The sequence below is a fragment of the Pan troglodytes genome, chromosome 12 (assembly GCF_028858775.2).
Source record: "Pan troglodytes isolate AG18354 chromosome 12, NHGRI_mPanTro3-v2.0_pri, whole genome shotgun sequence".
NCBI classification, from domain to species: domain Eukaryota; kingdom Metazoa; phylum Chordata; class Mammalia; order Primates; family Hominidae; genus Pan; species Pan troglodytes.
The window spans coordinates 48,114,810-48,136,344 of NC_072410.2; the positions used below are offsets into that span (position 1 = coordinate 48,114,810).

At 37.8% G+C, this 21,535-nt stretch overlaps 2 protein-coding genes and 1 pseudogene across 4 annotated transcripts in view; all 3 read left to right on the plus strand.

Moving 5' to 3' along the window:
• The window catches only part of M1AP (meiosis 1 associated protein), a 93,637-nt gene that overhangs the window by 12,091 nt on the left and 60,011 nt on the right, over positions 1-21,535 (plus strand). For all 3 annotated transcript variants that reach the window (XM_009442601.4, XM_054677411.2, NM_001280522.1), the window contains 1 exon segment: positions 21,316-21,501. In XM_009442601.4, coding sequence (XP_009440876.3) covers positions 21,316-21,501 — 186 coding nt within the window.
• LOC104005057 (Golgi apparatus membrane protein TVP23 homolog B-like) lies at positions 7,548-7,883 on the plus strand. The gene has a single exon (XM_054677970.1). The coding sequence runs from the start codon at positions 7,548-7,550 to the stop codon at positions 7,881-7,883; it is 336 nt and encodes a 111-aa protein (XP_054533945.1).
• On the plus strand, positions 7,974-17,605 carry LOC134807852 (torsin-1B-like; annotated as a pseudogene).

Sequence of the window (21,535 nt, forward strand, 5' to 3'; positions counted from 1 at the left end):
ATCAATTAAAAGAAAGAGCTTGGCAGAGTTGATTTTTTAAATGACCCAACTATATCCTGTCTAAAAGAAACTAACTTCAAACACATTAAATGGAGGCTGAAAGTAAAAGAATGGAAAGGGATATATCATGCAAACATTAACCAAAACAAAGCAGGAGTGGATTTATTAATATATCAGATGAAACAGATTTCGGATCAAAGAATACCAGGTACAGAGTACATTAGACAATGATGAAAAGGTCAATCCACCAAGAAGATACAGAAATCCTAAATGTGTATGCATCAAACAACAGAAGCTATAAAATATGTGGAGCAAAAATTGATTGATCTAAAAGAGGAAATAGATAAATCCACAATTATAGTTGGATTCAGTGTCCCTCTCTCAACAATTATAGAACATCAATAAGGATATAGAAAAACATCAGCCAACAGGATCTAATTGACATTTATATAATACTCCACCTAACAACAAGCAGAATGCACATTCTTTTCAAGCACCCGTGGAACATTTGCCAAACTAGACCATACCATGGGCCATGAAGGAAAGAAACTTAAACAAACTTTAAAAATTGAAATCATACATAGTATGTTCTCTGACACAATGAAATCAAAGTAAAAATCTATAACAGAAACATAACAGAAAAATTTCCCCAAACACTTGAAAACTAAACAACACACTTCTAAATAATCCATTGGTCAAAAAGCAAAATGTCAAGGGAAATTTTAAAAGACAATACATTGAACTGAAGGTAAATGAAAATACAAATATCAAAATTTGTGGGATGCAGGTAAAGCAGTGCTGAGAAGGAAATTTATGGCACTAAAATGCTTACATTAGAAAAGAGAAAAGTCAAATCAGTAATATAAACTCCCACCTCAAGAAACTAGAAAAGGAAAAGCAAAATGAACTCAAAACAAGCAAAAACAAGGATATAATGAAGAGCAAAAATAAGTGAAATTGAAAACAGAAAATAGAGAAGATCAATGAAAAGAAGTTGATTATTTGAAAAGATCAATAAAATTAACAAACCTCTGGCAAGAATGACAAGGAAAATAGAAAAAGAAAATACAGATTACCAATATCAGGAATGAAACAGGGGAGTGTCATTATAGGCCCTTATTATTCCAAAGGATAATAAGAGAATACTACAGATACCTTTACATACATAAATCTAACAACTTAGATGAAATGGACCAATTCCTTGAAAAGCACAAACTATCACAATCGCCCAATATGAAACAGATAGTTTGAATGGCCCTGTAACCATTAAAGAAACTGAATTCATAATTTTTAAATTTTGAAAAAGAAATCTTCAGACCCAGGTGGTTTTATTGAAGAATTCTACTAAACATTTAAAGAAAAATAACATCAATTCTACATAATCTCTTTCAGAAAATATAAAAGAAGGAAATACTTCCAAACTCATTTTATGAGGCTATTTTTTATCCCCAAAATAGACTAAGATGGTACAAAAAAAGAAAATTGAAGACCGATATCCCTCAGGAACATAGATGACATAAAACTTAACAAAATATTAAAAAATAGAATTCAGCAATTAAAAAGAATTATACACCATAACCAAGTAGAACTTATTTCAGGGGTGCAAAATTGGTTCAATATTTGAAAATCAATCAAAGTAGTATACCATATTAAAAAGCTAAAGAAGAAAACCACATGATTATGTCAATTGAAGTAGAATAAGCATTTGACAAAGTTCAACGCCCACTCATGATAAAACCTACAGCTAATGCCATATTTAATGGTGAAAGACTGAATGCTTTCCCCCTAAGATTGAGACAAGACAAAGATGTCTGCTCTTAGTACTCCTCAGCATAGTACTAGAAGTCCTAGGCAGCACAATAAGGTAAGAAAAGGAAATAAAAGGCATGCAGCTTGGACACGAAGAAATGAAATTGTCCCGGTTTGTGGACGATGTGATGGGCTAATTAAAAAATCCCAAGAATTTTGTACTACCCTTTGAGGAGAAGTATGTCAAAGAATTTGTATACATATTTAAAACCACCATGGTTCCCTTCTGGTGATATACTAACACCTTAAGTCAAGTGGTAAGAGCCTGGATTTCTGAGAGGGAGCTCAATCCTCAGGTACTTCCCACTGGTAGTTTTGCCCTTATGAAATTGCCTCTATAGTAACCACCAACCTTCTCATTACAAATATACAAGGTATTTGTTGGTCGTTTTCAGACACTTAATTCAGACAAATCGCTCTATTTGCTAATATGTTAATAACATTAAGCTGATATTATGGAGTGCTTACTGCATACATGGCATCATGCTAAGTGTTTTTTCCATGACTTTCACTTTTATCCTAATATATGTTTGCTTATTGATGTGTGTATTCAATGTAGTTTTTAAAATCTATTGTTATCTTTTAGCTTATAACTTTAAAAAGTATTTTAGATTTTATTTTCCTTTTTAATTGAGTATTTATGTAAGGAGCTGTTAAGTCAGTCAAATTGCTAGGAAGAAACAGATTGATGGCACACTCAAACCAAATAATTTTCAAAGAAATATAGAAGGGAATATTTACATAGGTGTGGGCAGAGTTTAGGTGGTGCAATAGCCATACCACCTCTAGGACTGAAGAGGAGGGAACTGTCTGAAGAGGGCTGCCTGACAGGATCTTTGGCCTTTGTTAAAGAAAAAGTTATTCATGACATTGTTAAATTATGGTAAGAAAGACTTTACTGAGGACCAACACAATAGGTATGTTGTTATGGTCCTAAATAAAGGGACCATAGCGCTGGTCCCTTGGAAATCCATCAGTAGGTATAAGGACCATGACAATGGGATGTTGCAATGGGAAAGAGAGATTGGGCTCAATTCTGAATATGGCACAAGCAAGTGGGAATATATAGCCAAGGAGCCTGTGGGGATCAGTGGATAGATAATTACTAAGAGGAAACATCAGGGGTAAGGGGAATTCTGGCTAAACTGACTTACAGGGTTCTTGCTGAAAACAGGCCAGGGTGATCAGACATCACCTGGGGGATGGTGCAGGATGAGGAACCCAATCAGATACTGAGAATGATCAGACATTAAGAGTAGGGGATTCTCGCCAAACTGACTTAGCAGGGTTCTTTGCTAAAACGAAATTTTACAAGGAAGTGCACAGATGGGCCTAAGAAAAGGTTTAGAAGCCTGACTAAAATTTGATCAAGCAAATAATCATGTTGCCTTCAGAAGAAGGATGCAGCCATCCCATGGCAATCTGGTGAGGAGGAAATCAGGAGATGAAATACCCTGACCTCACTTTCCTCCCACATGCAGATCTCCTGCTGGTGCCTCCCATTGACCAAAGCCAGCTGGAAGTAAGAGTGTGAATGACCTCATTGAATCAGTCCCTATGGATCACCTTCCTAGGGCACAAAATAGGGTAGAGAAAGTAGAGAGTGATCTGGAAGGGCAAATAGAAGATATCCAGTATAAGAGGTTTCTTAGGAAATGAGCCCATGTCCCAAACAAGGGTAAAAGGATTTTTTTTCCTCCTCAAGTGGCTATGTTATATCCCTCTGGCACTCCTCAGTACATTTGGACCTAGTTGAATCCCTTAATCTTTTAATCACTCCACTAGAAAAGGCAGACAGCTTTACACTAGAAACCACTGACTTGTCAGAAGCTCAACTAAGCTAGGAAAGAGCTGAGCTGTCATAGTAGCTGATTAACGACATCAAGCCACAAATAAAAGGGTAAGCCTTTGATTATTTACAGTAATAGTATAAGCAAGAATCTAAACTGGAGAAAGTGCCTACTCACCCTATTCCATTTCCTCCATGGAACTGTGCACTGGTTGAAGATAAGTGCAGACATGGGGATAGTTTCACTGTTGAAGGAGTCCCAAACAAAAGGCTCTAGCAATTTTATGCACCCTGGGGTTGAGGGGAGGGCAAGGAGGGAAGGCTAGGAGTGGAAAAGTACTGAGTAGTGACTCAGAGTAGGGAAGAGTGTCTTTAAGGCTTCCTTCTCCCTTCCGCCACAAGGAGGTCTTGACAGAGGGCCTGAGGAGGACTTGGCCCAAGGCCTCAGATGAAGAGAGCTAGAAATGAAAGTACCAGAGCTAGGAATACAAATATTCCAAGAACATGACCAGCTAGGGGTTCTGAATCCTTGACTGCAACTCCCTACAGAGACTGCAGTGCATTGGCTGTGCACCAAGTCTGGTGTGGCAAAGGCAGCTTTTTCCCCATGAGGTCTGCCAGGTAAATTATTTGTAATTGCCTATGGTCAGGCCTGAAAAAATCACACATAGGTTTTTAACCAGGAATCAGACTCCTCACTGGCTTCTCAGGAAAAATTGAAAGCCAAAATTTCTTTCCAACCAAACAATAAGTTCAACCCTAATTAAAAGCTCAAGAAAATTGCAGAAACAATGCTGTTACCTTACGTATAGAACAATCCAATCTTTGCTTACGGAAAAACATGACCTTAAATCCATTGTCACTGACCTATATAAATATTTGACATTTTCCATCTGCAGAAGCAGCTTAAAATATAAATGGAGAAAGATACCATGTGGGAAATCTTACTCAGAATGAATACCTCAATATATCCTCTCATATTTAATTTTTGAGTATAATCAAATAATTCTGAATGTTTTATAAGGAGTCATGAGAAGGGATTCATAATTAATATTAAAATTCCTTTTATATCCATTGTGCCGTTAATATAAATAATTTCAACCAGAATGATTCATTTCCCCTCAAAACAGGGTTTCAGAAGAATGCCCTTACTGTGAAGATCTTCCCAATTATTTTACTTTTTTATAATTAAAAACTTATTTAAATCATATATTATCTACAATGAGATATTAGGACTCAGAGTATTCTAATTTAGCTATAATACTCATTTTCTCATTCTTAATAGCTGGCATTCAAATGGAATCACTTCAAGGTGACAAATAATAGAGATATAATATATTAAACAGCATAAAGGTAAACCCCAAGAAAGATAATATAATAAACTATAAGTTAGTGCTGCAATAAAGGGAGCGTAAGAGTAATAAAAGGAAATACACTAATTTTGTCATTTCTATAGTGGTGAATTGATAGATACTGCTAAAGATTAACTTAAGGGAATTACACAGAGTTATAAAGATAATCACTAAAGCAGAAATACAGGCCTTCCTAATCATGACAAGACAAACATACAGAAAAAATAAAAATAAAATATACAGTAAAGTGATTTTCTAAAAGCTGTAAAAATAAAGAGTATACCATAAAATAATATAACTAAAAACAAACATATCTGTCATATCAGATGCTTTTTAGAACTTACAGACAGACTTGATCACAAAGCAAATCTGTTGTTTTCAAGAGACACAGCTACAACAAAATGATTCAGAAAGGTTGAAAATAAAAGGGTGGGCAAATGTATACTAGGCAAAGGCAAACCAAACAAAGAGAATTACAATCAATTGCAGACAAGGTTGAATTTGAAGCAAAATGCATTAAATGAAACTAAGAATGGCACAATGGCACTTTAATGCTAGGGCAAAAACAGAGTAGAGTACAGAGTGATCAAGAAGGCACACTGAGAAATACCCTTTGACCCAGCAATCCCATTACTAGGTATATACCCAAATGAATGTAAATCATTCTGTTATAAAGATACATGCACACATGTGTTTACTGCAGCACTATTCACAATAGCAAAAACTTGGAACCAACCCAAGTGCCCATCAGTGATAGGCTGGATTTTAAAAAAATGTGGTACATACACACCATGGAATACTATGCAGCCATAAAAAGGAATGAGATCATGTCCTTTGCAGGGACATGGAGGAAGCTGGAAGCCATCATACTCAGCAAACTAACACAGGAACAGAAAACCAAAGACGGCATGTTCTCACTCATAAGTGGGAGCTGAACAATGAGAACACATGGACACAGTGAGGGGAACAACACACACTGGGGCCCGTTGAGGAGGCGGGAGGAGGGAGAGCATCAGGACCAATAGCTAATGCATGTGGGGCTTAATACCTAGGTGATGGGTTGATAGGTACAGCAAACCACCATGGCACACATTTACCTATGTAACAAACCTGCACGTTCTGCACATGTATCCCAGAACCTAAAATAAAATAAAAATTTTTTTAAGGTGCATTGAAGATATTTAGCATAGAAGGCTTGTTGGAAGGGGAGCCTATTAAAAATATATCAGTTTTGAATACCTATATACCAGCCTGGTGAAGTGGCTCATGCCTATAATTCCAGCACTTTGGGAGACCAAGGAAGGAGGATCACATAAGCCCAGGAGTTCAAGACCAGCCTGGGCAACATAGTGAGACCTCATCTCTACAAAAAAGTTTTTTAAAAGACATGGTGGTACATAGCTGTAGTCTCAGCTACTCAGGAGGATAAGGCAGGAGGATCACCTGAGCCCCAGAGGTTGAAGTTGCAGTAAGTCATGATTATGCCACTGCACTCCAGCCTAGGCAACAGAGCAAGGCCTTGTCTTAAAAAAAAAAAAAAAAAAAAAAAAAAGTTGTGAATCTCTTATCCAAAATACTTTAGACCAGAAGTGTTTCAGACTTTGGATTTTTTTGAATTTTGGAATATTTGCATGTACATAATGACTTAGGGATGGGACCCAAGTCCAAACATGAAATTCACTGGTTTCGTATATACCTTATATACACCATCTGAAGGTAATTTTATACATTTTTTTTTTGAGACAGAATCTTGCTCTGCCGCCTGGGCTAGAGTGCAGTGGCATGTTCTCAGCTCACTGCAATCTCCACCTCCAAGGTTCAAGCGATTCTCCTGCCTCAGTCTCCCGAGTTTCTGGGATTACAGGTGCCCGCCACCGCACCCAGCTAATTTTTGTATTTTCTAGTAGAGATGGGGTTTCACCATCTTGGCCAGGCTGGTCTCAAACTCCTGACCTCATGATCCACCCACCTGGGCCTCCCAAAGTGCTGGGATTACAGGCATGAGCCACCGCGCCCAGCCTATACAATATTTTTTAAATAATTTTGTTCATGAAACAAAGTTTTGACTGCAACCCATCACATGAGGTCAGATGTGCGGTTTTCCACTTATGGCCTCATGTTGGCCCTCAAAAAGTTTTGGATTTTGGAACATTTCAGATTCAGACTTTTAGATTAGGGATGTTTTACCTGTATTGGCAATATAATCCAGTGTCACATTAAAAGAATTATATGCCAAAAATTAAAATATGCTTTAATATTAGGAAATCTATTAATATAATTTACTATGTTAACCTATCTAAGGAGAAGCAACATCTTATGATCATGTTCATCTCTGTAACTTCTGAAAAAGCATTTGATAAAATTCAACATCCAATTTTGTTTTGTAAAAACTCTAATAAAACAGAAACAGATAGCTATTCTTTAGCATAATACATTTCTTTTTCAATTCAAGAGTTAGTATTGTTCTTAATGGAAAAACACTAAAGACATTCCCATGCAAGATAAGGAAGTTTAGTATCATCACCATTATTTAAAAGTATTCTGGGCCATGAAGCAGCAGGATAGTAATGATGACACTGCAGATGTTTCACTAATTGATGCAGAAGAGGAGAAAACTAATAGACCAAAAAAATCCAAAAATCAGATATTCAGTGGTATCGTTTTTCCACTTATTCTTTCAAGTCAGTGCAATCATTGTCTATCTTCTCTGTGAGTTACTCAGCAGCAGCTTTATTGCCTGTATGATGACAATTATCTTGTTGTTGTCATGTGACTTTTGGGCAGCAAAGAATATCACAGGTAGACTAATGGTTGGCCTATGTTGGTGGAGTCACATTGATGAAGATGGAAAGAACCATTGGGTGTTTGAATCTAGAAAGTCATCCTCTCAAGATAATAAAACTGTGTCAGAAGCTGAATCAAGAATCTTTTGATTGGGACTTATAGTCTGTGCAGTGCTTTGGGTGATATTTGCCTTTAGTGCCTTGTTCTCCTTCAGAGTAAACTGGTTAGCAGTGGTTATCATGGGTGTGGTGTTAGCAGATGCCAACCTATATGGTTACATCAGGTGTAAGGTAAGCAGCAGAAATAATTTAACCAACATGGCTACCTCGTATCTTGTAAAGCAGTTTTTAAGACAAAACACTGGAGATGATCGGAGAAGCTTCCTGAATAGAGAAAGCTTATGTGCTTTGTTACATTGGGGAACAACTGAACAGATTCTTGACTCTGAACCTTTTGGAGCTTATTTGATGTCTCAATGAGGAGGATTGGCTTTGTTTTTCCACTTAAAAACTATTTATAAAAAGGAAAAGTAGTTTTCGTATTGTTTTTATTTCCTTTCCAGCAGTTGGGAATGGAAAGTATGTTGGCAGTAGAAACATTGTCAAGATTTGTTCTGTAGTGTATGTACATGTTCCATAGGTATGCACATGGTCATGTAATATCAATATATCCCAAATTAATGAAAGAGTTTATTTATATATATAAAATGGAGACCTTTGCATTTTGATCCATAGAACACAGGAGGATGTTCTTAGTTTATCTCAAAGCTCTATGTGTTTATATATTATTTCTGTAGAGTATTTTCAGAAGTAAGTTTTGCTTTCATGGTAAGAGTGAGTGCTTTGACTTATGTATAAATGAGAAATAATTGTTAGATTTTAATATGCACTTCATGGAGAAATTTCTTAGACAAATGCAAGCAAGTGAAAACAAATTAGGGCTAGTGGTATTAACTAGTTTCTAAAATGTTATTTTTATTTGCAAGAAGTCATTTACTTACAGCCCAGGTAATATGAATGGAATCATCATAGTTTATGTTTAAGGGATACCCAGAGATTCCTGCTGTTCTATTTATTTTACAGAAAAGATGGCCAGATTTTTCTTTAGAACTTCCTGAAAGCTCTTCAGTGGACCTTGAGCTAATAAAATCTATCTTTTACCACTAAAACAATACAAATAAAAATAAAAGTATTCTAGATATTTTCACTGATGTAGTGATACAAGAAAAAGAAATTAGGGTATGAAATGAGAAAAGAGGAGATTAAATTGTTATTTGCAGATTATTTAATTATCCAGAAAGCCCAAGAGAATCAACTAGGAAATTATTTGAAACAATAAAATAATCCACAGCAAAATCAACACAGATATTTGTACTCTTTATATGTCTAAGAGCAACAAGTTAAAAGTTATAATGGAAGAAAATTTTTCATCACAATAACCAAAATGATCAAATACTTATGAATGAAATGAACAATAAATATGCAAGATTTATATGACTTAAAATACTATTGATATATTTACATTAATAATAATGTTATATGTCATAAATATATATAGTTTTCCTTTTGCCAATTAAAAAATTGTTCAATACTATTGAGAAACACAAAAAGAGACTTGAACAAATAAAAAGCCATTCATTTTTGGGAAGACTCAGATGTCAGTTATCCCTAATGTACAAATGTAATGCAATTCCCAAAAATTATAAAATTTCCAACAGGAGAACTAGACATTCTGCTAGTAAAGTTCAAATTTTAAAAGAAAGAATATCCAGGGACTATTCCTATCAGATATTAAACAGATATTCAAAACGATGTGATACTGGAGATTGAAAAGACAGATTGTAATGGAATACAATTTAAAGTTCATTTAAAAAAATATATGTGGGAACTTATTATGTAATAAAGATAGCATTTAAAATGAGTTGGGAAAAAGGCTATTAATAAATGTTTGGATCAGCTGGATAGCCATATGGGAAAAATAAAGCTAGATCCATACTCACAGCATATACCAGCATAGATTCCTGATGGAGCAAAGTATAAAAATAAACTATACAAGTACTAGAACAGATTGTATTAGTCTGAGTACAATCAGGAAACAAACCACACAGTGATTTAAACAAGGAAAGTTTGTGTAAAAAGTTTTAATACAGGCTGGGCGTGTTCGTTCATGCCTGTAATCCTAGCACTTTGGGAGGCCAAGGAGGGAGTATTGCTTGAGGCCAGGTGTTCACAACCAGCCTGAGCAACATAGTGAGACCTCATCTCTACAAAAAATTTAAAAATAAAAAATTAGCCAGACATGGTGGCCTGCAACTGTAATCCTAGCTACTCAGGTGGCTGAGGCGAGGGGATCCCTTGAGCCCAGTGCCATGAGCTGTGATTGCATCACTACTGCATTCTAGCCTGGGTGACAAAGCAAGATCCTATCTCAAAAAAAAAAAAAAAAAAAACTGAAATATAGCTTAACATATTAAACTATGATAATGGATTACCTATAAGATATAAGGGAATTTATATGGTGCCCTAGGGCTAAGGGAGAGATCCTAAGGAAAGTCAAACTTGAAAGGGGGACTCCCTTCCTGAGGCTGGGGTTCACACCAAATTGCAGAATGTGTATTTGTAACCCACTGGATGGCAGAGTTCACTAGTTTGTCAAGGCTAAAGTTGGTCTGCAGTTCCTGGGAAAGCAGGAAGCTACTCTCCAGTGATAGGTGAGCTACAGTGGTGGCTGGGCTTACAGGCATGCAAAAAGAGTGCAGGCAGGATGCCCAGAATATGTATTCTCCATGTTGGAAGAGCAGTAGCATTGAGATGGCCACAGGAGACAAACTTCTTATGGGGAGGAACAAGTAAGCAAAGGGAATTAGGCATTAGTACAGGCAGGAGGCCTGAATCATATGGTGTCCATGTTGAAAGGGCTGCAGAAAGGCAATTACTAGGCCAGGCAGGGCTATGAAGTCACTGAAAGACTATGAATTCTGAATGCATAGATGGGTCACCATTAGGTGTCCCTATACCCTACAGCTGACCCACAGTATGCTGCATGTAACAACAGGAGAGCCTCTTTATGTCCCTCCAGTGCCCTTTACTAAGAAAACTTAACATTGTGCTCACTGTAAAAGAGAAATGCTTAAAGGAATTTATCACAGAGCATGTACTGAAGGATGAATTTGGAGTTGAGAGGCAATAAATTAATAATTAATACACAGACCATGGGGAGAAAATAATAGGAATGGCTTTTCTAAGCATAATATAAAACCAAAAAATCTAAAAATAAAAGATTAATAATATATAAAAACAGAAAATGTATGCTTGGAAAAGAACACACATGCAAATTCTAAAGATAAATAACTATGAGGAAAAATATTTGCTTCTCATATCATGTAGAGTTAATTTTCTACATACATAGAAAACTCCTACAACTCAGTAAGAAAAAAACATTCAATAACTCAGTAGAAAATGAGGATGGATATACACAGTCAGTTTTCAGAAAAGAAAATATAAATGACATTGAGACATGAAAATACATCAACCTCATTCATAGTAAGAGAAACCCAAATATGCAGAGATGTCACTTTCCACCTATATGATTGGCAAAAATTTTCTATGACACATTTTCATGAGAATTTGAAGAAATAAGCATGCTTATATGCCATTTGTCAGTGTATAAATTGACATTATAGAGGGCAATTTGGTGACAGTATCACAATTTACATATCTTTTAAAGTAGCAAATTCACTTCTAGGACCTTATCCTACATATATATTTACACATGTACAAAAATAACTTAAGTACAAGATTATTCCGTTTAGCACTGTTTGCAGTAACAAAAGATTGGAAACAAACTGAATGTCTGTAAATAGGGGATTGGTTACATAAAATCACGGTTCATCCATTAATGGAATACTCTATAATGATGTGAAATGATTGCTCAAATACAATAATCAACAAAAGCAAGATACAGAAAAGTATTGCCGTCACTTCTATTTAGGGAAGAGAAATGATAGATATCCTTTTGAATTTCAAACCCTATGAATGTATGTATTCAAAACACATAAATAAATATTAAAAATACATTTATGCTGATAAAATACCAATTTATATATAGGGAGTCTTTGTAAGATTTGATTTTTTATAAAGGGAATTCTGATTTTCTTTTTAAATATTTTAAATCCCCTCCCTAAACTGCATTCTGGTTTCTTGACCTGACCTCCAATGAAACATCAATCTAAGTTATCCTAACTGCCTAGGGCCATATTATCTATCTATAAGATAACCCAAAAAAGTTCATGTATGAAAGCCCAGAAATAGAATTCTTGAAGATTTTGTCAAGCCAAGGCATTTACATGATGTCCAACAAATATTAGCCATACTCAAGTGTTCTAGGTCAATAATATATATCTACTGATTCCTGGAGTTTACCCAATTATTACCAATTTTTTATCCCTTATTTCTCTAACTTGACTTTCTGATAACCAACTAGAATGTGCCACAGCTTTACAGCCTCTGAAATCCTCTTCACCTTTACTTTAATGCTGGCTTATGCTGATCTAGCACTAGCCTGCTTATGCCTTTGTGACCAATCCCTCCAACAATGATATGAGTGTCAGCCTATTTCAAGACAACTCTATAGATAGATGATACACAGAGAAAAGACTTAAATTTTACATAAATGAGATAATACTATGCCTGCTGATTCCATTATCTAATTTTTTTTAATTAACAGTATATTGTAGGCCAGGTGTGGTGGCTCATGCCTATAATCCCAACACTTCGGGAGGCAAGTTGGGAGGATCGCTTGAGCCCATGAGTTCGAGACCAGCCTGGGCAACATAGCAAGACCTTGTCTCACTAAAAATTTAAAAATTTAAAAATTAGCCAGGTGTGGTGGTTCATGCCTGTAGTCCCAGCTACTCCAGAGGCTGAGGAGAGAGAATCGCTTGAGCCTGGGAGTTTGAGGCTGCAGTGAATCATGATCACGCCACTGTACTCCAGCCTGGGTGACAGAGCGAGACCCTGTCTCAAAAAAAATTAATTAGTTTAATTAAATAAAACATAAGTTAAACCAGTTTCAACCTTAGCTGCACATTAGATTTGCCTGAGGAAGTTTTAAAATATATCAGTGCGTGGAGCCCACCTGATAAAATTTAAATGTCTGAGGGTATGTCTCAATGCCTCAAACTCTCTCTCTCTTTTTTTTTTTTTTATAGACAGAGTCTGGCTCTGTTACTCAGTCTAGAGTACAGTGGCACAATCTCAGCTTACTGTAACCTCCACCTCCTGGGCTCAAGCCATTCTCCCACCTCAAGTCCCAAGTAGCTGGAACTACAGGCACGGGTCACCATGCCTGGCTAATTTTTATATTTTTTTTAGAGACGGGGTTTCACTATGTTGCCCAGGCTGGTCTTGAACTCTTGAGCTCAAGCAATCTGTCCACCTCGGCCTCCCATAGTGCTGGGATTACAGGCGTGAGCCACTGCGCCCAGCCCTTAAACATTATTTTACTCTCAATTATTACTGTTTTTAGGTATGCATATTAGAGATGACATACAGTGGAATTTTTCAATCTAGTCCAATAATTTGTTTTTTAGCTGGTATATTTTAGGAAGTAAGTTTGTATTTATTGTAATTACTGACCTTATTATTATTAAGATTATTCTGATTATCTTACTTGGTGTTTACTATTTGTCCTGCCTTTTCTATGCTTTCTTCTCCCATTTACTATCTGATTTTGGGTTTGTTTGTTTTTTTTTTCACTCTATTTTTTTTAAGTGTATAATCTATTTATTTTCTTTTAGGGGTTGCCCTAAATTAATTGGTATCTCTACCCTTCACTAAACAATACCTTAGAATGCTTTAACTCCGATCATCTCCCTCTCATCGTGCATATTTTTGCCCCTGTATTTTACCCCCAAATTAGACATTACTGCTATTGTTTTATACAGCTAATATTTATTTCATTTTACTCATATATTTACCAATTTATTTGCTTACCCTTCCTTCTTGCATATCAGACCATTTCTCTGTGATCAGTTACCCTCTCTCTTCCTTGAATTATATCCTTTGAATCAGCACCATTTACTAGATATGTAATGTGAGCCACACATATAATACAAATTTTTCTATTAGCCACATTTAAAAATAGAAGAAAAAAAAAAAAAGCAGGCAATGGCCGGGCGCGGTGGCTCACGCCTGTAATCCCAACACTTTGGGAGGCCAAGGCGGGCAGATCACCTGTCAGGAGTTTGAGACCAGCCTGCCCAACATGGCGAAACCCCGTCTCTACTAAAAATACAAAAAATTAGCCAGGCATGGTGGCAGCCACCTATAATCCCAGCTACTCAGGATGCTGAGGCAGGATAATCGCTTGAACTCGGGAGGCGGGGTTGCAGTGAGCCAAGATCGTGCCACTGCACTCCAGCCTGGGCAACAAGAGCAAAACTCTGTCTCAAAAAATAAAATAAAAAATAAACAGGCAAAACAAATTTTAATATTTTATTTTTCCTGACATATCCAAAATATCATTTCAGTATGTAATCAATATAAAAATTTATTGAATTTTTTATATTATCTTTTTTTTTAATTTTGAGATGGAGTCCCACTGTGTGGCCCAGGCTGGAGTGCAGTGGCACGATCTCAGCTCACTGCATCCTCTGCCTCCCAGGTCTAAGTGATTCTTATGCCTCAGTCTCCCGAGTAGCTGGGATTACAGGTGTGCACCACCACACCCGGCTCATTTTTGTATTTTTTTTTTTTAGTAGATGTGGGGTTTCACCATGTTGGCCAGGCTGGTCTCGAACTCCTGACCTCAAGTGATCCACCCACCTCAGCCTCCCAAAGTGCCAGGATTACAGGCTTGAGCCACCGCCCCCAACCAATATTAAACTTTTTTATGTTTGTTTGTATTTTGAGACGGAGTCTCGCTCTGTTTCCCAGGCTGGAGTGCAGTAGCGCGATCTCGGCTCACTGCAAGCTCTGCCTCCCGGGTTCACGCCATTCTCCTGCCTCAGCCGCCCGAGTAGCTGGGACTACAGGCACCCGCCACCATGCCCGGCTAATTTTTTTATTATTATTATTATTTGCAGAGATGGGGTTTCACCTTGTTAGCCAGGATGGTCTCGATCTCCTGACCTCATGGTCCGCCCACCTCGGCCTCCCAAAGTGCTAGGATTACAGGCGTGAGCCACCGCGCCCGACCAATATTATCTTTTTTACTACTCTTCAAAGCCTTATGTGTATTTTACATGGACAGCAAACCTTCAGTTAGAGTAGCCACGTCTCAGATAATACCCACAGGCGGCCAGTGGCTGCCATATTTGACAGAGGCCCGGCTGGATCAGTTGTTAATCTGTGCCTCTCATTTTGCCAGCTGGGAAAGTGCTGCTTTTCTGGTGCTTTTTTGTTTTTTGGTTTTTTTTTTTTTTTTTTTTTGAGACGGAGCCCCGCTCTGTCGCCCAGGCTGGAGTGCAGTGGCGCGATCTCTGCTCACTGCAACCTCCACCTCCCGGGTTCATGCCATTCTCCTGCCTCAGCCTCCCAAGTAGGTGGGACTACAGGCGCCCGCCACTACGCCTGGCTAATTTTTTTTTTTTTTTTTTTTTTTGTATTTTTAGTAGAGACGGGGTTTCACCATGTTAGCCAGGATGGTTTCTATCTCCTGACCTCGTGATCCGCCTGCCTCGGCCTCCCAAAGTGATTGCAGGCGTGAGCCACCGCGCCCGGCCTTTCTGGCGCATTTTTAAGGTGTGTTTCTCTATTCTGGAGCTGACTCCTAGAGCCCTCAAGCTGGATTTGAAGGAGAAGCTGTTTGGACAGCATGTTGCCGCGGAAGTGATTCTCAAGGCACTGACTGGCTTCAGAAGCAACAGAAATTCCTAGAAACAACTAATTCTTTCCTTACGTGGCTGAGCTGGCATAGGCAAGAATTTTGTCAGCCAAATTGTGGCAGAACGTCTTCACTCAAAAGGCCTGAAGAGTAACTCTCCACCTATTTGTACTAACTCTGTACTTCCCTCATGAGCAAAAGATAAAAAACTGTACCAGGCAGGAGAACCCAGCATTATCTTGTTCACAGGCCATTTGGACTGGTCTGGGCAAACTGCAGTAACTCTGGCCTCTGCTTCTCTTTTCTTTGCATTGCAGTAGCCCCAGGCTCCACTGAGTTAAGACACACTTGAACCCAAATTTCCCAACTCCCAGTTTACATGGTAGTCACATTCTCCAATGAATGAATGCACTCAACATTCCCAGCAGAGCATTTGGTGTTAGGTGGGGGTTGTTCAGCAGGTTGTTTGGGCATGGGGTCATTTAATGCTCTCCACCTATGATGCAGCCTCAGCCTTGCCTCTGCATGTTGCAATGTAGATTAGAGGATTTCTTTTCTTCTAAACACCTTTTATTCCCTTTGTTCCTCTCATCTTTCGAGTCCTTGGCATTGCTTTCTTCAAAGAAAGCCTCAAAGAACTGAACATTGACACTGTTTCTCCTTTTCAGATATTCCTTCCACATTTAATTTATGTTACATTATCTAGGAGGGTTCATTCTCATTTAAATGAATGTCGTCCTTGTCAAGGTTAATATTCCCACTATTAGGTGGGGACTGAAATAAGAAACAGAAACTTAACTGAACAAGGAAGTGAAAGTGAGTGTTTGCCACACAAACTGTAAGATAGAGAAGACTGCCAAAATCAGGAATAATTTTCTTATTTTTCACATTTTTTCGTAAATCTCTAGAAATATACTAAAATAAATAAGGATGTATCTCGGGGAGTTTCCTGGTCACAACCTTTTTACATTGTGAGGTTGAGAGCTTGTTGCTTGGGTGTCTTTTTGTTCCAAGAATGTATCAGAATAAATGCTTTTCATGAGATGTCACCTAGGTCAACTCCTTCGTTCATTCCATCAGTACAAGGCATTGCTCTCGGGCACTGTGCAAGTCTTAATCTAGTTCCTTATTCTTCAATATGTCTGGTAATATTAAGTTGAGATTTCGCTTCACAGTGAGATGAACACTATGGATTAGTTAATGGTGAATGATAAATATTTATGTATCTTGTGTCTCTTATACCTTTAAAAAAGTCACATTTAACATGTCATTTGAGTTAGGAAAAAACTTTCTTGCATTTTAGCACCTATCTCTCTGCCAATTTCAACTTTGTATAGATAAAGTTTTGGAAAAACTTACCCACTGAATGGAGGTGAGAGTGCAGTTTACTAGAGTTCTTCCCCAGGGAGCTCTGATCTTAAGTCTTTTAGAGCATGAAGAGCAGCATAGTGCTTCTGCTCCCTCAGAGCATCCTTTGAGCCTCCCCATCCCATTTCATCTTTTATGGTTGGTCTAGGACCAGTTACAGAAGTGGATTCATGGTAATGTGAGTGCATGTTCCAGCTATTTTCATATTTGACAAGATGCATAAATTCCACCCCCAGGGTTGTCAACACAATCAGTCTGTTTCTAGACCACTACAAAAAGGTTTTTACCAAAAAGCCATCTTCATCTTTCCCAGAAACATAGACAGGGACCTCATAACTGAGATAGCTCTTGACTTTTGGTGGGTAGGAGGAAGGAGGGAAGACATTTAGCTGAAGGACCTGGAACCTGTGCCGTCTGATAGTCTTCAATAATAAGCACAGTGGTCTGTGGTGCAATGGACTGATCAACAAAACCTTAATCAATTACTTTACCTTTTTCCTGCCGATGAAGTACAGACGTGAAAATATGCATGAAGGCAGAGATGAGGGCCCATGGTTCTGCTATAGATGAAGACATTGTCACAAGAGTGGCAGAGGAAATGACGCTTTTCCCCAAAGACAAGAAAATCTACTCAGTCAAGAGCTGTAAGACTGAACAATGACAGCTAGATTTCCACTGAGCTCTTAACCAGATGGGATAAGAGGGATTTGGGAGGCTCAGCACACGAGGGACCTTGCCTTTCAGAGGCATTTTGAAGACTTCTTTGGGGTTTGGCACATTTGCACCTGTGAACTTTCGGGATATAGAAGTTTCTAAGAATTGGTTTTTGAAAAGACACTAATCTGTCAAGTGCACTTGTCATTTTGCAACATGACATCAATCCAGCTGTTAATTGCAGTTAAAGATAAACTATAAAATCCCCTTCACACTTATTGTTGCTGACTTTGACAGAAGTGCCTGGAAACAGCTGTGCAAGGGAGGCCTGAGGATCGAGGATTGTTTCTGACCCACAACACCCACACCTCAGAAGCTACTGTTGTGACTGAAGGGGTTCAAGGGCCCTGCTACAGTCTGAAGAGCATTAGGTTTTCACCTGCTAAAAACATTCTTCTGCTGTTTCTTTTTCTTCACACAGAGAGGGTTCACTGACTTGTATTTTCAGTTTAAATTGGCGGCACTTGACAGGTACAGGTGGTGTCTGGTGGGAGGACATGGCCCTGCACGCTGAGCACTCTTGGCCTGGGGTGAACTGTCTGCATGTGGGGTGGGAGCTCCATCTGAGGTCTCTGCAGAGCAGGACAGACAGGTCCATTGCTGTGGCTGCTGATTACATCTGTGATCATGGAATTCCTTCACCCATCTCTCACTTGATATCACTTACCCACTTGCCTTCCTTGTACCACATCTTCTCCTGACCTTCACTTGCTACTAAATTCCCCCCAACCATATCATCATAGAAGCTAATCAGAATAAGACTGTAGCTTCAAATTTGAGTCCTTGGTTCCTAAGGTTAAACGTTTGCTGTTACCTTTAAAATATAGGTCAATCTCTTGCTTTACTCCAGAGAACCATTTGAAATTCACAGGACATGCACATTCTCCATAGTTGACATGTGCACAGACTAAGCAGTCAGTTTGCAGATTCGGCATTGCCAAAGAAGTGGGAGTATTAAACACTAGAAATGCTAAGAGTTTTCAAGGATTTGTATATTTATTATAATGTTTTTACTTCTGAACCTTCGATAATAGAAATATAGAACATTGCTTATTTTAAAACATGAGAAGGGCACAAAATGGAATAATTGCTTATTTTTTCCCAGACACTCTTAAAACAAATGGTATGAATTTTTTTAACTTTTATTTTAAGTTCAAGGGTGCATGTGCAGGTACATAAGTAAACTTGTGTCATGGGGGTTTGTTGTACAGATTATTTCATCATCCAGGTATTAAGCCTACTACCCATTAGTTATTTTTTCTGATCCTCTCCCTCCTCCCACACTCCACCCTCTGACAGGCCCCAGTGTGTGTTGTCCCTTTTTATGTGTCCATGTGTTCTCATCATTTAGCTCGCACTTATAAGTCAGAACATGCAGTATTTGGTTTTCTGTTCCTGCGTTAGCTTGGAATTTTTATTGTTAAATCCATAGTAATATGTCATCACAATTGTAGACACAAACAAGCTTAGTCCGAAGTTGTGGCTGGTTCTGGGTGTCATCTAATAATGACACCCTATATGACATCACCAGGCTGGACTGCCCTGATCACTGAGAAGTAAGGCTTAGATTCCAGCTATTTTGAATCATTCTGTGTCTGTCCTATAGTTGTAGTACAACTGCAGACACATAATTAGAACAATGGTGTAGCATTTTTGTATATAAAATGTAATAGAATGAATTTGTGACATGGAAATGCCTTGTAGGGTATCACATTTAGTCTTTTAAAATACCAAGGTGAGGCTTAAAATTTTTAGTACATATTCTCAAACTGGAGTTAAGTTACATTTCTTTTATAGCCTTTTGGGTATCTGGTCAAAAGAAAACAAGATTTTTCTCTGTTTATAATGATGCAATAAACTCAACCCATGTTGGCCACCAAATAAATAAAATAGGAATAAAAATTGATACTGAATGTTGTGTCATTCGATCAGTAATTATTTTATTTATTCACACAAACCTGAGCTAATTGAAAGAAGAGCCCAGCTTGTCCATGCCATTAAGAGGAATATTTCCAATTATTAAGAGAAACATTTCCAATTAAAGCTATGCTTAATGCCAATAATTATTTCTCAAAATTTGTATATACATGTTGTGTTAATAAATTGTATATGAATGATAATTCTAATAATAACTCAATCTAGAGTGCCCCTTAGAGCCTATGCTCATAGGAAACTTAGAACTCTTGCAAAATATAGGTGTTTTAGATGCAGAGAAGTATGATGGGATGATCAATAAAAGGTTGCCAAGCATAAAAATTCTTTTACATTATGATAAAACTCTCAGGGAAAGTGAAACGGAAATATGAGTTCAAGGAGAAAAAGGAACAATCTAAATTTCTATCTCTTGGGAAAAAAAGAGCTTGTTCATGTACTTTTAACACTGAATAATGGTGAGTATCAAATCACCATGGCATTTAGATTCAATTGGACTGTTTTGAAGAGTTATATTATAGTTTTATTTTTAAATGTTGATATTTAAAATACGCTGGAAGTTACATCCTTAGCAACCACTTATAAAGTTGGAATTTTAAAATATAGATGTTCACTTAAAAATGCATAAGGGGGTACATTGTTTCTCAGATTCTTTTAGGGGGTACATGAGAAGAAATGCTTAAAGCCTACTAGGCTACACCTGTGGTGTGATTTCTTCTAATTTCTTTCTCGGATAGTTTTCTTATTTTCCTTTCTAGATTACAAGTTTTCTTTGTGTAAGAATTATATGCAATTCCTTGTGTTTTCACCCCAAAGACTTGGGGAGAGAAGAATATATCAACTGTGGAGCTAAGCCCAGGAAGGTGTTGACTTAAGCAGTCTTTGTATTCTGGCAGGTTTACAGCTCATGCTCATGGATTTTATGTGCATTACAGATATCACTCAGTTCTGCTCTATGGTCAGGAAGGTGTCCCCATCCCAAAATATAATTCTTCCCCACCCCCCACCTGCTATTGATGCATGGAATCCCTTCAAATGATGTCACAAATCTTCAGTCCACATTTATCAAAATGCATATATCCTTAGGAGAAGTAACATTGACCTAGTATCAGATTAAATTAGTTGACTCCTAAGAGCAAGTTTTTATAAAGGTAGATGAGGAGAACCAAAAGGTCGCTTGTCTCGGGTTAACATGTTGGCTCCTTAAGCTGACTGCAGACTAACCCAAATATCTCTTGTTTACTGAAGTTATCCTAAAGAGCATATTAGATAGGACATATGAATTCTGAAGTGATCAACCACATCAAAATTCTCACTTCTGGGAAAACCTCATTTTTAAGTAGAGAAGCTTTTGGTGCCTAGACTGACTAAGAAATGAAGATAATGTCTAAGGTGAACACTGTCTGGCCTCCAGTTTGCAGGTCACCCCAAAGTAAAACTAAGCAGTCACACAACTGGATTTCCTTTCGTGTGAGTGAATGAGTTAAAACACTTCCTTTCATGTTTCTGGTAACTCTAAGTAATCAAAACCTTTATGGATGCAAATTTTCCTTCTGCTAGTGTAGGGAAGATTTTGGTGCAGTGGCTAGAACACAATAGGAATTCAGTAGATGTTGGTCAAATAAACAAATTTTCAGGAAGGGAAGGAACTTCTGAGGAATTATTTATAATAAATTTAGACTGCCAATTAATCTGAAACCTGGTCCCTAAAGACTTGTGTCTTTGATTCGTTTTTCTCTGCAGCAAGTGAAAGGGAACTTTGCTAGGTTGCAGACCTGCATCTCAGAACTCCGCATGTTACAGAGAGAAGGGTGTTTCAGATCACAAGGTGCTTCTCTGCGGCTGGCAGTAGAGGATGGGCTCCAGCAATTCAAACAATACAGCAGACATGTGACCACAAGGGCAGCTCTGACCTATACCTCCCTGGAGGTAAGTGATGCTGGCCTTTAGGACTCCAAGCTGT